The sequence below is a fragment of the Parasteatoda tepidariorum genome, chromosome 2 (genome assembly GCF_982258835.1).
Source record: "Parasteatoda tepidariorum strain Cologne lab strain chromosome 2, Ptep-v5.0, whole genome shotgun sequence".
NCBI lineage: Eukaryota > Metazoa > Arthropoda > Arachnida > Araneae > Theridiidae > Parasteatoda > Parasteatoda tepidariorum.
This window is the reverse complement of record NC_141756.1, coordinates 20,003,449-20,017,687: the sequence shown is the minus strand read 5'-3', so window position 1 is coordinate 20,017,687 and position 14,239 is coordinate 20,003,449. Positions and strand designations below refer to the sequence as shown.

General features: G+C 30.2%; 1 protein-coding gene across 3 annotated transcripts in view; it reads left to right on the top strand.

The window, feature by feature from the left end:
* The window catches only part of LOC107444508 (dynein axonemal heavy chain 8), a 119,880-nt gene that overhangs the window by 69,364 nt on the left and 36,277 nt on the right, over window positions 1–14,239 (top strand). For all 3 annotated transcript variants that reach the window (XM_087156947.1, XM_087156948.1, XM_087156949.1), the window contains 8 exons: window positions 187–413; window positions 848–1,070; window positions 2,450–2,626; window positions 4,112–4,279; window positions 6,057–6,269; window positions 12,739–12,876; window positions 12,981–13,108; window positions 13,210–13,378. In XM_087156947.1, the coding sequence (XP_087013073.1) occupies window positions 187–413; window positions 848–1,070; window positions 2,450–2,626; window positions 4,112–4,279; window positions 6,057–6,269; window positions 12,739–12,876; window positions 12,981–13,108; window positions 13,210–13,378 (1,443 nt within the window). The remainder of the gene's footprint in view (window positions 1–186; window positions 414–847; window positions 1,071–2,449; window positions 2,627–4,111; window positions 4,280–6,056; window positions 6,270–12,738; window positions 12,877–12,980; window positions 13,109–13,209; window positions 13,379–14,239) is intronic.

Below are 14,239 nucleotides of genomic sequence, written 5' to 3'. Positions count from 1 at the left end.
CCACTGAAGGGATGAAAGGCTGAGTCAGCCTTGCCCGGCCCGAGGATCGACTACCGCTCAGCCACTGGGCGTCCTATTATATTGTACTTTTATCATCGAAAGTAAACTCACAGTGTGATTAACTTTTGTCATTATTATTAATTTTCAATAAATTTTATTTAAAAAAAAAATTTGTTGTTGTTGCAGGCAGGTGGAAAATTCCAAAAACGTTCTTTAAAATTTCCTGCCTTGATATCTGGTTGTACAATGGATTGGTTAACTTCATGGCCTACTGATGCACTGATTGATGTATCCACCCATTTTCTACAACCTTTTGATATTGTATGTGCTCCTGATATTAAATCTCAACTCATGGAATCCATGGGTGTCATCCATGATGCTGTTTCTCATCAGTGCAATGAATATTTTCAAAGGTATAATCACAGATTTTTTATTTAAAGCATACGAGTTTAATTGTTTTACTAAGGAAAATGTTAAATAAAATACTGACTGTGCTCTAAAAAAACCTATTAAAAGTAATTAAAGTAACTGGCTTGCTAGTGAGTATGCAATTCTATAAATTTGCCTTGACTTTTGACCTGCAAAGAACTGACCCTGACTTTACTGCTATATATATTATCTAATGGCAACTTTACTATACCTAGACACATTTATAACAGTAGCTGTAACACTTCAGCACTTAAAAAGGTTGGCACAGACTTTAATGGGTATTCTGTAACGAAAAAAAATTTGTTTCAATTTCAAATTTCTGTTCTATTACCCTAAACTTTATTAGTATTTTCAATTTGATTTGGATCATTTCTGTCAATCGTATTCTACTCTTACAATATTGTCATAAATTTTGTAGGTATCGAAGACAAACTTTTGTCACTCCTAAGTCTTATCTGGCCTTCATTAATGGATACAAAGCCATTTATTCTGAGAAGAAATCTGACATCAGTGGACTTGCATCTCGAATCAACAACGGTTTAACAAAACTGAAAGAGGCCACTCTGAGTGTGCATGAGCTTAAGATTGATCTGGCTGAGAAAGAAAAAGATCTCATAGTTGCCACAGCTGAAGTCGATAAGGTATACACAGTGCTCAAAATAAAAAGACGGTACACCCAAATAACTTTGATTAAGCCGTGGCAGGTTAGAGAATAGAACTCTTGTCTATCGATGAGAGAATCGGGTTCAAATCCCAACAATGGCTGGTTAATATGAATTCTGTATCTGGCTCGCACTGACCATAGAGCTGATGTAAACCATCCTCAGCGGTGGTCGAATCAAGGGTTAGAGTCTCCGCCCTTAGGCTAACGGTGGGATGTTTTCTTGGTTTTCCTCTCCATTAGTTACATCAAAAAGCCTTCAAGTATTGGGAGAAATTTGCTTTTGCAATTTCCCCCAATACTTGATCTAGGAATTCCGTTGTATTCTGGATTTAGTTGAAAACTACAAGGCTGCAGAATTGAATATTGGTAGTCGTAAACCCTAAATTGGATCAGCTGCTCAATGACGGTTATAAAATAAAAACACTTTGACCTAATGACGAAATTTTCTCATCTACAATAATTTGCCCGATTAATGATTTCAGAGACTATCTTTATATGATAATTAATTTAAACAGATGATGCATTAAGTTGTAAAATAAGCTATTTTTTTATGATTCCAAAATGAGATACTTATTATTAAGATGTAAAATGAAATACTTAACCTCTTCATTCTCTCGGTCCACATCTTCGCTTCTTAACATCTAAAAACACACTATCAGAAAACTTATAGTTTTACCCTCAGTGAAACATTTGTGAATGTTGAGGATTCTAATAGATGTTTCTGGAGATTCCAGTAGTAAGTCATTTTGGTAGAATTCCAAATCTCAATTCATATTCTCTTTATCTTATTATGATTTATGGTAGTACTAATATAGAAGTTTAGAGCTTTAAATTACTTTTTGCTACATTCCTTTATACTTTAGTAATGAAGAGGATTATAAACATATTTTTTTAGCTGGTTTTTACTTTCAAAATATGGTATTTAAAAAAATGTGGTCTGAATTGTTCAGTCAAAAGAGTGATTGAAAGATTGAGCCATTTGATGTTAATTTTCCAAATGATATTCATTTTAGTTTACAATCGTAAGTGCTCATGCCCTTCCTTTCGTGCGTGTAGCAAAATAGGCGATCCCCCTTGGTGTTCATACTACATTTGTTTCAGTTGCAGAACAAGCTTTGATATTGTTTCTTCACATTTCACATCATGTTTTTTTTTAAATAATTAAATGCCAAAAAATGAATTACATTTTAAATTTTTTCTTAATATTGTAGCTGTCTTGTTTCAATTTTAAATTGAATATCAGTATTCACCAATTTTTTCACTATTTATAAAATGATTAAAAGAAATACATTTTAAATTTCTTTCTTCATAAATAAAATTATTACAACTAGTGTTACAAGCAATGTTATTTTGTAGGTGGTTATAGATGTGAAGAAAAAAACAGAAGTTGCAGAAAAAGTTAAAGATTCTGTTCAGATTGTAAAAGACAAAGCACAAAAAATTGTTGATAAAATTAATGTTGAAAAAGCTGCAACCGAAGAAAAACTTGAAGATGCTCGCCCTGCTATGGAAGCTGCTGAACAAGCTTTGCAGGTTAACTCTTACTATTTTAATAAAATATATGTTCAAAAATTATTTTTGTTTGAATTTCATATTGAATTAGATTACCAAATGTATTGCTTGTTATAAAAATATGAATTTACTGGTACAAATGTAAATGCAGTAATTCTCAAATTATATACTAATTTGGAAGACATGTACATTCTCTTACATTGAAATTGCATAGATAGTCTTGATGGAAATAATAGCTTCTTAAAGGAATATGTAATTAATTAATAGATCTTCATGCTTATTTCATAAATTTTATATCAGAATAGTTGCTGTTATAATAAGTATGTTATAATTACTCCTAAAATTAATATACAAGAAGGAAACCAATTTTGTTTGAAATTATGTATTAAATTAGATCACTAAATATTTTACTTGATTTACTTAATTTAAATTTACTTGAAGTCAAAATTGTAAGTTATGTACCTAGTTCTCAAATTACGTGCTAATTTGAAATGCGTGTGTTTTCTTTTACATTAAAATTACCTACTGATAGATTTGGTAACTTTTTGAAAGGTATTTGGCTATTTTAAATCCTCCTGCTTGTTGCCTAAATTTAGATTGTCAGAGGAATACAAAAGTTTAAACTTTCTAGAAAATGGGACCAATTTTTTAGGAGTCAAGCTGCTAGGCCAGGGGTGGCGAACCTTTATACAGCAACGTGCCAATTTTTCTAAAAAAATTGTTTAATGAGGTCATAGACGTGCCTTCGAATAATTTTGACTTTGTGATTATTGAGAAAATAATAATACTAAATACTATCAACTCAAAACTCTTTATTTACATTGAAAAAAAGAAACATTTTGCCATGTCTTAAAACAACTTAAAGTAACATCAGTGTGACTTCTGTTGTTGCAGATTAGATGACAAATAACTTATATTAAGTCGTAAGATGTTAGTTTAAGCAGGACTGTTATATATTTTTTTTTTGCTAGTTATTTATTTTTAGCTTGTTTTTTATAGTTATTAATTGTTTTTTTAGCATTAATTGTTAATTTTTTTATTAATAATTGCTTACTATTTTGTTTGTTTTTGTGAATTTTAATTTAATTGTTACATATGCTTCATAGTGTAATAACATTTGAGTAATAACAATTCATAGTGTATTAACAATTGTGATCGGGGGCGTGCCCAAAATATTGTGTCTCGTGCCATAAATAGCATGTATTGTTATATAAATTCAATAAAAATGAAAAAAAAGAAAGCATTTCTCTTTTTTTTTAAGCTTCACTTCATTTCACTAAAACTAATAAATACTATATTGCTTAGAAGCAAATTTTAAATTAATATAAACAGATTGGAGTGATGTCATAATAAACAACATTTCAAATCTGTTCAGGAGAGTGAAGGAATCTTTATTTGTTTAATAATATATAAAAAAAAACAGGATTTCCTTAGGTATTGGAAATCTAATGGTTGTATATTCTAGAAACTTGTGAAGTACTCATAGATTCCTGTATCTTTTTTTAGACCATCAAAGCGGCAGATATAGCAACAGTTCGAAAATTAGCAAAACCACCTCATCTCATTATGAGGATTATGGACTGTGTCCTGATCCTTTTCCAAGAACCAATGAACAAAGTCACTCCTGATCCTGACAAACCATGCCCCAAGCCTTCATGGAATTTTTCTCTTAAAGTATGTCTCATTAATTTTTTGGTGTAAATATCTTTATGCATTGATATTTTCTTCTCTTCATATGGAGTTATGATTTAAAATAAGTCATAACTGCATTTTTTATGAATGAAACTTAATTTTTTTTAAGCACTAATTTAAAAAATATGGTCAGGTTAAACATATTTATTTTTTACTGTTAAGACATACAAATCGCACGATGAATGAGACAAAATAATAACAATGAACATTATCTAGCATTGCCTTAACATTTTTTAATGTTCAACGACGTTCTAATGTTGTTGTTTTTTTTATGTACTCACCTTTTATAGATTGGGAACAATTTCTAGGTGTAGGTAAATTTATTTTTTATATTATAATTGAATTCAAAACTATCTATCTTATACTTTCGTAAAATTTACACACAAGAAGAAAGAAAAGAAACTATTTTAGGAAACTATCTCTGTTACAATAAAAAAATTAATTTTTATCTATAAAAGAGCACTGTGACTGGTTAACATTTTTGCTACTGGATTTACTTCATTCATTTATTATTAAAAAATATAATTATACTATGCATAACTAGATTTGTAGCAGTCGATTCAAAAAGAATTTGTTGAAGTATGATCAATTCTTGAATATGAAAGTAAAAAGTGGCTGAAATTAATGTTTAATAAAATTAAAACACCAAGAAAAGTACACTTTTATTCAGTACTTATTAAAAGATGCATAAATTTATAAATGTCATTTAAATTTTTTTTATTATTTCCAAATATTGTTATATTAAGAGTATATTTATTTTATAGCTAAATTTAGTGAAAATTTAATATATCCTGCATTTTGTTTTGGAATCTTAAATAAACATTTAAAAACTAAATTTTTTATTAAAGTTTTTAATATAAGAAAATAGTGTTATTCTTAGATACCTTCATTATATTGCATTTTTATTTAACTTCATTTAGTTGAAAAGAATCTTAAATTTAAAACCAGTACTTAAACACATTCTAATTTTTTGTCAAAAGAAGTATTGCATGCTTTTAAATTTTACAAACTTTATAATTGAATCAATAAGCTTGAAAAAAGATAATCATCTGTGGATTTCTTATATTATTTATCTGGTGTCATACTCATTAATTTTATTAACAATAGCTTCTTTTCTTTGTAATAAGAAATCTATGATCAATATCAATTTGTGCTGATCACGTTAGTGGAATATGCAGTGTTAAAAAGATCATACTTAGTCAATGATTTAGTATGATTCCGAGGGGGATTTGTTATGTGGTTTTGTTTGAGGAAATAGAATGTTTCTTTTTCTAATTCATTATCATACCAATGCCTGCATTTTAGGCCGCATTGGGTCATTCATAGTTGTTTTATGTATTACAGATCTCAGGACTTGATGATCTTTTATCTTTGACTCCCTAATTTTGCAGACTTAGCGTACAAAATTGTTTTTCTTTTTACCTAAAGTGCTTGTTAAAACAATACTTAATAGGGAAAAATAGCATTCAAAACAATATGTGGGTTTAGGATAACCTTTTTTTATTTAATAACATAATTATTTAGACCTTATGTTTTCACTCGAAAATAAAACCATTTGAGGGGACTAACATTTCAAAATAGTAATGTTTTCAAACAAGAAAAGTGTAACTGATAAATTTATTTTACTTTTTGAAAAGAAATTCGCACAGGAATTGTGAATGCATCTTTTTAACTTAATGAATGCATAATTAAATTGTTAAGCTAATGCTAATCAGATAAAGAATTTGATTTCATTGATTATGATTTTTATCATTTTCAGGTAATGAGTGGAAATTTTTTACTCCAACTTCAACAATATCCTAAAGATTGCATTAATGACGAAATTGTTGAACTTATGGAACCTTACACTAATATGGAAGACTACACTTTTGAGACTGCTCAAAAAGTTTGTGGTCAAGTGGCTGGCCTTCTTTCTTGGACACTCGCTATGGCCAGTTTTTATGCTGTTAACAAAGAAGTTTTGCCTCTAAAGGTAAATTCTCTATATGACAATAAATATTCTTGAACTGTGGTTGCTCTAGGGATAAAGCAAGTGTTCTTCTCCCAATGAGGGGATTTTTGAGTTGGAATCCCAGTGATGGCACCCGGCTCACATGGACGGCAGTGCTGACTTGGAACATCTTCAGTGGTAGACAGATCAAGGATTAAAGTTTTCTAGGGTTAGATTCCCCTTGCCGTTAAGCTTACAGTAATGGTTTTCTTCTGCACATTATGCAAATGTGGGTTTGTTCCATCAAAAAGTCCCCCACAAGGGCAAAATTTGCCCAATACTTGATCCAGGAGTACTTGATCTTGGATGGGTTCAAAATCATATTCAAAATATGGAGTTGAACATTGGAAGTCGTAAACTTAAAATTGGGTCAACTGTTCAACGCCGGTTATAAAATAGAATAAATACAAGACAAAACAGGCATTAATTAAGGTTATGACTGGGGGATTTTGAAAATGTTTATTTTTTTAAAAAAACATTCTAAAAATTTAGAATTTTTTATTTTTTTACCTTGCAGATGGATATAATAATACAGTCAGACCTCGATATAAGGCCATCCGCATATAAGGTCACCCCGCATATAAGGTCACCCCGCATATAAGGTTACTTTTTCAAAGTCCCGACTCACTGAATAGGAATTCTTTGTTACAGATTATTGGATATATGGTCAAGTTTTAAAAATCGTTATCGCTTATAAGGTCATTTTTATCTAAGGCGAGGGAAGCTCTTTTCTAACAAAAGCCTATTTAACTTCCTTATAAGGCAATTACCCCTCTCGAGTTCTAGGAAAATGTTGCAGCCAACAAACAAGCTACAATTTCTGAAATTATTTCACAAGTTGTGGACAGTGAGGACAATGACAGTGATCCTGAGAATGTAAATGTAACCCAAGTGGAAGCCTTCAATGCAATAAATGTCATATGAAATTTTTTTACAAACCCTGAGGGAGCTGATGAACATTTTGAGAAGTTACAAAATCTAGAAAACATTGTTTGAAAAATGCAACCAAAAACGAGACAGACCTGCATAAATGATTATTTTAAATAACGTAAGTACACTTTGTACATGTACGTAAGTACACTTTGTACATGTATGTACACTTTGAGGAAATTTGTAAGCAGCTTTATTTTAAATTAAAACTTTTTTTTTTTGGAAATCTTTCTTTAATTCTTTTAAAATTTATTGACTTAAATATTTTGTTGTCATTCCCTGGGAAGGATAGCTACGAAGTCTTTTTCTTTTTATACCGCCAGATGGCGTTCTTTTTAAATTTGTCTGCTTTTTGTTAATAAACTTTTACTTTCTGTCTGAATCTCGATCCACGGACTACAGTTGGCAGCATGGCTGTGGTTTTGAAAATTATGACGCAGTAAAAAGTTTCACTTAGTTTCGCCGTGATTTACATCGTTTAGATTCCAAAATCAAAAATGAATCGGGATCTGCCGAGTATCCCACTGCTGAACAGTGATAACTTCTACCAGTGGAGTATTAAAGTCAAGGCTTTGCTGACACTTAAGAAAATTGCAAACGTGCTAACTGAAGAAGCTCCCGTTGATCCAAAATTGCGGGAACAATGGACATTAAACAATGATGACGCAGTTGCATACATACAACTATCGCTTTCTGATGACCAAAGTCTTCAGTTCGCAAACGAAACTAACGCAAAAATTCTATGGGAAAAAATTCAAAGCACATTTACTGGTAAAACAGAAGATCGAAAAATCGATGCAAGTAACGAAATAAAAAATCTTGAAATGAAAGAAAATGAAAATGTGTCAGACTATATTGCAAGATCACGAGGACTTAAAACGAAATGTTCATCATTTGGACTGGAAATTTCTGAAAGAGAACTTGTTTATTATACTGTTAGAGGATTAAGAGGAAAATTTGCAAACGTAAGGGAAATCCTAAAAACCCAATGCGAAAAACAAATGGAGGAAATTTTAGAAATACTGCGGGAGGAAGAGAACAGCTTATCAAAATTAAAAAATGAAATTCCTAGACGAGCAGAAGCATTTCAAGTAAAATATAAAAATGAAAATAGAAGCAGGAAGAAATGTTTCATCTGCCATAAAACTAATCACCTAGCTAAAGACTGCTATTTCCGAAACAAGAACGAGGGAAATCAAAACCAAACATCTCAAGAAAAAAGAACATTTTCGAACTATAAATCGGGTATGAACAAAATCAAAAACAATAACGCTCATTGTGCATTTGAAAATCAAGATAAACATTCTATTGAAAATTTCGCACTTACCGCTGAACAAGAACAACACCAAATAAATTCTAGTGCTACCGATAAAAACAAAACTGTTTTTATTTTGGATTCTGGTGCTACTTCACACATGGTAAAAGATTTAAACTTTTTTGAAAACTTAAATCATGTTAATGGAATAATACAATTAGCAGGTAAGAAAGCAAATTTAATTTCTAAAGGCATTGGTATAGTAAAAGCTACAACAACAATTGATAATTGCAGTAAAAATCTAACAATATATGATGTAATATATGTACCAGATTTACGAAACAATTTAATTTCAGTATCTAAATTAATTGATAAAGGTTATAAAATTGAATCTAATGGTAATGATATTTTGATTTTAAGTAATGATAATCGCAGTGTTTTAAAAGCTGTAAAAGTAAACAATCGGTTTGAAATTTTAATGGAACCCTGTAATAATATTTCACCTAAATTTTTTGATTATAATGATGTAAATAATTCTGAGTTAGAATGTAATGAAATAAGTAATTTGGAGTCTTATAATATTTGGCATAAAAGACTATGTCATTTAAATCCACAATACATGGTTAAAATGCAAAATGTTATTGGCATAAATTTTAAAGATTTTGAAAATTATCATTGTGAATCTTGTGATATAAGTAAAGTAACTCATAAAGTCATCCAACAATTAATATTGCACAAAGTAATTCTGTATTAGAGTTAATTCATGCGGACCTAGCAGGCCCTATAAATTGTGATTCATTAGGAAATTCAAAATATTTTTTAGTACTAGTGGATGATTTTTCTGGGATGTACTTTTCTTATTTTTTGAAACATAAAAATGAAGTATTTGAAATGTTTTGTAAGTTTAAAGAAAGGTATGAAAAATTAATGAATAAGGAAATCAAAAGATTCAGAACAGATAACGGTTTAGAATTTGTCAATAACGAGATTGATAGTTTTCTAGACAAATACGGGATCATACATGAAAAAACAGTACCGTATAATCCTTCGTCAAATGGGCGTGCTGAGCGAGCCATAAGAGTATTAGTAGAAAGGGCTAGAACATTATTATATGAAAGTGAATTACCATTAAAATTCTGGGCTGAAGCGATAAATTTTAGCACTCACATTTCTAATCTAACACCGCTTAAAAATAAACAGAATCTTCCGATTGAAATATGGTCAGGAAAAGAACCTAAACTTAACTACTTAAAAGTATTTGGATGCGTCGTTTATTTTCATATACCTAAACAATTCCGATATAAATTTGATGTTCCGGGAAAACGTGGGATTTTCGTCGGTTATTCTAGAGAAAGGCGCGCTTATAGAATATATGATGTCGATAAAAATATTGTAATTGAGGAGCGATCTGTTAAATTTAACGAATCATTAAGAGGAAGTAAATTTCTAACAAACAAAAATGAATGTAGTATATGGAACATTGAGGATTTGACCCAGTTTAATATATCTCAACCGCAAATCGAAACTGAAACCCAAAACTCCCCTCCAACTGAATCAAGCAGTGAACATTCTTTTTCTCATAAATCCTCTCAAGAAAGTGCTGATTCACAAAATGAAAATAATCAAAATACTCCTGCATTAAGACGTTCTGAAAGAATTAAAAATAAAATATCCGCAAACGCGAACTTAGCCTTGAAAGGATCATCTATTCCTCAAAATTATGACCAGGCGATAAATAGTAATAAATATTCCGAGTGGAAAACCGCAATGGAAAACGAACTTCTTTCGATGGAGAAACATAAGGTTTTCGAATTAATTGAGAGGCCTAAGAAGGAAAAAATAATAAAAAGTAAATGGGTGTATACAATTAAAAATGACAATAATAACAAAATTTACAAAGCGCGACTGGTTGCAGCAGGGTTTAATCAAATAAAAAATTTTGATTATTCTGAATCATATTCACCTGTAGTAAATATTGAAACATTCAGGTTATTAATTGCTTTAGCAGCAAAATTGGATTTATTTGTTAAATTTTTTGACATTAAAACTGCATATTTATATGGTGATATTGATGAAATTCTATATATGGAAATACCTCCAGGCTTTGAAGATAAATATGGTAAAAATAAAGTGTGTAAATTAAATAAAAGTATTTATGGTCTACCTCAATCTGGTAGAAATTGGCATATAAAGTTAAAAAATGAACTTAAAAAGATTGGTCTCACTCAACTTGCATCTGACAATTGCGTATTTACTAAAATTAATGATAATGACTTTTTCGCAATTTGTGTATACGTAGATGATTTGGCAATATTTTCTAATAATTCGAAATTATACAAGGAAATTATTTCAAAACTTAATCAAATATTTGAATTAAAAGAAACAACTAACGATTCAAAATTTTTAGGCATTGAGATTTCACAAAAAGAAAACGGAATTGGTCTATCTCAAACTCATTACATTGAAACTTTAATGAAAAAATATGGTTTGGAAAAATGTAAGAAAACAAATATTCCCATAACTAAAGGTGAAGATAGATGTTTTGATCCTACTGATGATTTAGTAGATCAGACTGATTATCAGGAAATCGTCGGTGAACTTTTATATTTAGCAAATAGAACCCGACCAGATATTGCTTTTGTAACTAGTTATTTATCACAATTTAATAAACGTCCTGAAAAAAGGCATTATGTTTTGGCCAAGAGAGTTTTGAAATATTTGAACGGTTCAAAAGATAGAGTCTTGTTTTATAGTAAAGAATTTGGTTTTTTAAGCTGTAGTGCGGATGCAAGTTGGGGCAATGCAGAAGGAGGAAAATCTTTTTCAGGTTGTGTAATTATGATAGGTAATTCTCTTATAACATGGAAAAGTAGAAAACAAAGATGTGTAGGACTTTCAACATGTGAAGCTGAATTATTTGCTGCAGCTGACACAGCTCGAGAACTTACTTGGACAATAAATATGTTAAATGAACTGAACTGTAAAAAATTTATTGATGCTCCTGTTACTATGTTTTCTGATAGCCAAGCAGCTATTGACTGGTTGAACAATGGTAAATCTTCTAACAAAACCAGGCATGTAAATCTTAAATTTCATTTTGTAAGAGATATGATTGAAGATAAAATTTTAAAAACTGTTTATAAGAATACGAATGATAATATTTCTGATTTTTTAACTAAAGCTGTAACTTTTGAGAAGTTAATTTTCTCTTTGGAAACAATAAGTTTAATTTGAAATTTATGTTAAGAGAATTAATATTTTTTATGTGTATATTGTTATATGTGTTAAAAGGTAAAATCCTTCTCGCAGGGGGAGATTGTTGTCATTCCCTGGGAAGGATAGCTACGAAGTCTTTTTCTTTTTATACCGCCAGATGGCGTTCTTTTTAAATTTGTCTGTGTTTGTCTGCTTTTTGTTAATAAACTTTTACTTTCTGTCTGAATCTCGATCCACGGACTACATATTTAATTTATAGCCGATCGTTTTCGTTTATATTACCTTTTTTAAAACGTCATAATGTGTACTATTTAAGTGCTTAGTTACGAACTGCTAATGAATCGGTTAAAAGGTCACCCCGCTTATAAGGTCACTTTAATGATGTCCCTTAGGGTGTCCTTATATCGAGTTCTGACTGTACTAATTTATGCGATAACTTAGAGCATGTAGCGTTTTTAGAAACTGCTTGAAGGTGGATATTTTTGATTTTTGTTAAAGTCCTTATAGGTGCTTTTTGCATTGGGTGTTTGTAAAAAGTACTTTACTCTTTTCAAAAATGAGATTTTTTTGTCACGTTGGTTGTGATTATGAATGTTGGCTGTGTAAAAGATGCAGGACATGACTTTGATATGATATTACTGTAAATTATTAAGAAAGTTTTAACTTTATTGATTTATAAAAACACAAAATGTTGAGACGTTCAGTATTTTTGCCACATTAGCTACCTTTAAAAATTTTAATCCTAATTTATTATATCCTTTCTTTTCTACACAAATAAAACATTCCTCAAAGCTTAGTTTAATCTCTATTAGTGAAACAATAATTTATTATTACCTTAGTTACTTTATTCATAACTTTATATCATATTATTATTTATCCTTAGTTTTTATTATCGCTTGTAATTTTCCTTCGTAAAAAACCAAATGCTATAAATTTTATACTAGTTTTTATTTTATTTGACCTTATAATTTTATTGTTTTGTCTTTTCTTTACTGTTTCTTGTTATGATTTTCAACATTTTGATTCATAATTAATTTTTTCTCAATGCAGGCCAATTTAGCTTTGCTAGAAGGAGAACATAAAGTAGCTTCTGAAGAGCTAAAAACGGCACAGGCAGAGTTTGATGCAAAACAAAAAGAAGTAGATGAAGTAAATGCTATTTATAATGCAGCAATGAGTAAGAAACAGGTAATATATTTATTTTGATATTTTTTTGTATTTTTTACTTATTGTTTTAATGTCTTTGTAAAGTTTTGATATATATATTTTTTAACCAAAATTTTGGTAATTAGTCATTACAAGATACCGCAGAAACCTGCAAAAGGAAGATGATTGCGGCAGAAGCGTTAATTTCAGGACTGCAGGGAGAAAAAGAAAGATGGACTGAAGACAGTAAACGTTTTCAAAGTCAAATTGATAGGTTATTACTATTTTGAATACCTTAGAGGATTTAGAGATTTATATTTTGCAAAAGCATGTGCTGAACTCTGTTTCTGCATTCACTTAACTAATTTCTTTCAGACTTGTTGGAGACTCTTTTCTGCTTGCTGGATTTCTTTCTTATTCTGGCCCATTCAATCAAGAATTTAGAAACATGTTTTTTAACTCCTGGAAAAATGAACTTCAGAACAGGAAGATACCCTTCACAGAAGATCTTAACTCAATAAATTCTTTAACTGATGCACCCACAGTAAGATATTACATATATTTCACTTCTTTTCAAAGTAAAACCATTTTTTAGATACGGACATTATGCAAAACCAAGATTCTTTCTCAATTGGCGGCACATCTTAAAATTTATAAACTTGTATGAGAAGAAAAGGAATATAGCAAACAATACTCCAAATTGTTACTATGACATGAATATCAATACTGTTGATATTCAAGCCATTGATCTCTAAATTGTGGAATCTCTATGAACACCCTATGAAAAGTCAATAATAGACTTTTGACTGAGAATATCATACAAAATTATAACCGAGAATTTACTTTGTCGGGGAATATATTTAAGATTTAAAGAACTTACATATTGCTTGTTTTAATGTTTTAACCTGTCAGAAATATATTTTTATGGTGGGGATAGCCCACGTGATTTGAATGAGCGATGACAATACAATAAAAAAGATACTGCTTTTTAGACCCACTGGAACAAGAAAGCGGGGAAGGCCGCAGTTCAGATGGGCTGACTCAGTGGAGTCTGATTTTCTCGCAATTAATGAAAAGAGTTGGAGATTAAAGATAAATTGGAAGTCGTCATGGCGAAATCTTCAGAGGAAGGCATTGGCTCACATTGAGCTGTCTGGCCAACTATGATGATGATGGGGAGGGAATACCAAAATTATTAAAAATCTCCAATGAGCTGTAAACAAAGTTCACCGATCGGTATCTAGATGCGCATGGCACATTCCATTTGAGCTTTGCTGCTCAAAAACTTTATTGGAATTGGAAATACTTGTAATTTTTGTTAAAGTTTTTTTGTTTTTAAGTCTTGTTTATTTTTTTAAATATTGTTGAATTAGGTAAGATAATCTCTTAGAAAATCAGTCAATGA